This window comes from Miscanthus floridulus, chromosome 7 (assembly GCF_019320115.1).
Source record: "Miscanthus floridulus cultivar M001 chromosome 7, ASM1932011v1, whole genome shotgun sequence".
NCBI classification, from domain to species: Eukaryota; Viridiplantae; Streptophyta; class Magnoliopsida; order Poales; family Poaceae; genus Miscanthus; species Miscanthus floridulus.
In genome coordinates, this window is record NC_089586.1 from 100,684,644 (window position 1) to 100,687,894 (window position 3,251).

The following is a 3,251-nucleotide window of genomic DNA, read 5'->3' on the forward strand; positions in this document are numbered from 1 at the left end:
TTGCCAGTTCGTCTGAGGCCTTGTTGAATTTTCGCGAAATGTGGTTGAGTTCAAGACCATCGAACTTGTCTTCTAGGCGACGTACCAACTTGCAGTACGCCTCCATTTTGGGGTCATGGCAGTTTGACCCTTTCATCACCTGATCGATGATGAGCTGTGAATCGCCCCGTATATCGAGACGCCGCACTCCAAGTTCGATGGCGATCTGCAAGCCATTGACGAGGGCTTCGTACTCGGCCATGTTGTTGGAGATGGCAAAGTGGAGCTAGATCATGCAGCGCATGTGCACTCTGAGGGGTGAGATGAAGAGCAGACCCGTGCCTGCCCCGGTCTTCATCAGGGACCCATCAAAGTACATGGTCTAGCATTCTGCCTAGACTTGAGCAGGTGGCAGTTGGGCGTCGGTCCACTCAACCACAAAATCAGCCAAGACCTGGGATTTAATTGCTTTCCGAGGTGCAAAAGATAGGGCTTCCCCCATGAGTTTGATGGCCCACTTGGCTATCCTACTCGAGGCCTCCTAGTTCTAGATTATCTCTCTCAGAGGGAAAGATGACACCACTGTCACCGGGTGGGACTCGAAGTAGTGACGCAGCTTGCATCGAGCCAAGACTATGGCGTAGATCAGTTTCTAGATGTGGGGGTAGTGTGTCTTAGTCTCAGAGAGCACCTCGCTGATGAAGTAAATAGGTCGTTGGATGGGTAGAGCGTGCCCCTCTTCCTGCCTTTCGGCCACCACGTCCACGCTGACCACTTGGGTCATTGCGGCAACGTAGAGTAAGAGGGCCTCGCCCTTGGTTGGCGGCACCAAGACGGGAGGATTGGTGGGCAGTGCCTTGAGCTTGGTGAGGGCTTCTTCGGCCTTGGGGGTCCAAGAAAAGCGTTCGGATTTTCTCAAGAGGCGGTACAGAGGCAAGCCTTTTTCGCCAAGGCACGAGATGAAGTGGCTCAGGGCCGCAAGGCATCCCATAACCCTCTGCACTCCTTTGAGGTCTCGGATTGGTCCCATGTTGGTCATGGCCGAGACCTTCTCTGGGTTGGCCTCGATGCCGCGCTCCGAGACTATGAATCCCAAAAGCATGCCTCGGGGGACCCTAAAGACACACTTCTTGGGGTTGAGCTTGATGCCCTTATCTCTGAGGCATTTGAAGGCTATCTCCAAGTCATTGACAAGATCACTGGCCTTCCTAGACTTGACCACGATGTCGTCCACGTAGGCCTCGATGGTTCGCCTGATGTACTTGCTAAAGACCTGGGTCATGCACCGCTGGTATGTGGCCCCTGTGTTTCTGAGGCCGAACGGCATAGTCACATAGCAGTACATGTCGAATGGGGTGATGAAAGAAGTCACGAGCTGGTTGGATTCTTTCATCTTGATCTGATGGTAATCGGAATACGCATCAAGGAAAGATAGGGTTTCGCATCCCGCAGTGGAGTCGATGATTTGGTCAATTCGAGGTAATGGGAATGGAACTTTTGGACATGCTTCATTCAAATCGGTGTAGTCTACACACATTCTCCACTTCCCATTTTTCTTCTTAACTAATACAAGATTAGCTAACCACCCTGGGTGGGACACTTCCTTGATGAATCCGGCCGCCAACAGCTTCTGCACCTCCTCACCAATGGCCCTGCGCTTTTCCTCATTGAATCGGCACAGGCGCTGCTTCACCGATCTAGAGCCGGCCCAGATGTCCAAGGCATGCTTGGCGACTTCCCTCGGTATGCCTGGCATGTCCGAGGGACTCCACGCGAATATATCGGCATTCGTGCGGAGAAAGTCGACGAGCATGGCTTCCTATTTGCTACCGAGGGTGGTGCCGATCCTTAGCGCCCGGTCGTTGGGGCAGGTGGGGTCGATCGAGATGAGCTTGATGGCCTCTGTGGGCTCAAAAGTCCTGGCACGACGCTTGGAGTCAGGTGCCTCGCTACCAAGTCGGTCGAGGTTGACGATGAGGGTCTCGGCCTCCACGAGAGCCTTGGTGTACTTGATGCATTCGATGTCGTAGTCATATGCATGCTCGTACGTGGACTCGACAGTGATGACGCCATTAGGGCCCGACATCTTGAGCTTGAGGTAGGTGTAGTTGGGGACCGCCATGAACTTGGCGTAGCACAGATGCCCTAGGTTGGAGTGATAGGTCCCCTTGAACCCAACTACCTCGAAGGTGAGGACCTCCTTGTGGTAGTTGGAGGGAGTGTCGAAGCAGATGGGCAAGTCAATGCGCCCGAGGGGTCGCGTGCGTTTCCCTAGCACGATGCCGTGGATGGGCGTGGCATCGCTCGGAGTCGTGACTGGTCGAGCTCCAGGAGCTCTAGGGTGTTGGCGTAGAGGATGTTGAGACCACTGCCTCCGTCCATCAACACCTTGGTGAGCCGGGTGTTGTCGATGATTGGGTCAATGACGAGTGGGTACTGCCCAGGGTTTGGGACATAATCGGGGTGGTCATCCTGATCAAAGGTGATCGCCTCCCAAGACCAGTCAAAGTACCAGGGAGTGGCCACCTTAACCGAGAAGACCTCCCGACGCTCCTTTCGTTGGCACACAGTGAGGCACGCTGAAGACCCGCCAAAGATCATGAAGGCATTATGCACCTCGGGGAACCCGTCGTCCTTGTCATCGTCCCTATCGTCGGCGCCATTCTTCTTGGCATCATCGTTGGGGAGCCTAGGCTTAGCGTAGTAACGCCAAAGCATGGTGCACTCCTTGAGGGTGTGCTTCATCGGGCCCTAGTGGTAAGGGCAGGGCTTCTTCAGCATGCCATCGAAGAGCTCGGGGCCTCTAGCGGGGCCTAGGGGGTTCTTGCGATCTATGGCCATGACTAGTCCGGCCTCAAGGACCTCCTGCTTCCCCTAATGACCCTTGTTCTTTTTCTTGGGGAGGTGGGGGGCCGAGGCCCCAGGGGCCTCGTCCCTCTGCTTCCCCTTGGCGTCGTTGTCGGGGAAGATGGCCCCGATAGCTTCTTCGCCCGAAGCGAAGTTGGTGGCGATGTCGAGGAGCGTGGCCACCATGGTTGGTACGTTCCGGCCTAACTCTCGGACCAGGTCTCGGTAGGAGGTGCCGGAGAGGAACACCTGGACAATTTCTAAGTCATCAACGCGGGGTAACTCGGTGCATTGCTTGGAGAAGCGTCGAATGAAGTCTCGGAGAGACTCGTCCGGCCTCTAGTGACAACTCTTGAGGTCCTAGAAGTTTTCGGGGCGCACGTATGTGCCTCTGGCGACAACTCTTGAGGTGTTCGAGCTAGGCT

At 55.3% G+C, this 3,251-nt stretch overlaps 1 protein-coding gene across 1 annotated transcript; it reads right to left on the reverse strand.

Moving 5' to 3' along the window:
• Window positions 1–1,798: 1,798 nt before the first annotated feature.
• Window positions 1,799–2,101, reverse strand: LOC136465959 (uncharacterized). Its single transcript, XM_066464491.1, has one exon. The coding sequence runs from the start codon at window positions 2,099–2,101 to the stop codon at window positions 1,799–1,801; it is 303 nt and encodes a 100-aa protein (XP_066320588.1).
• Between the last annotated feature and the right edge of the window lie 1,150 nt (window positions 2,102–3,251).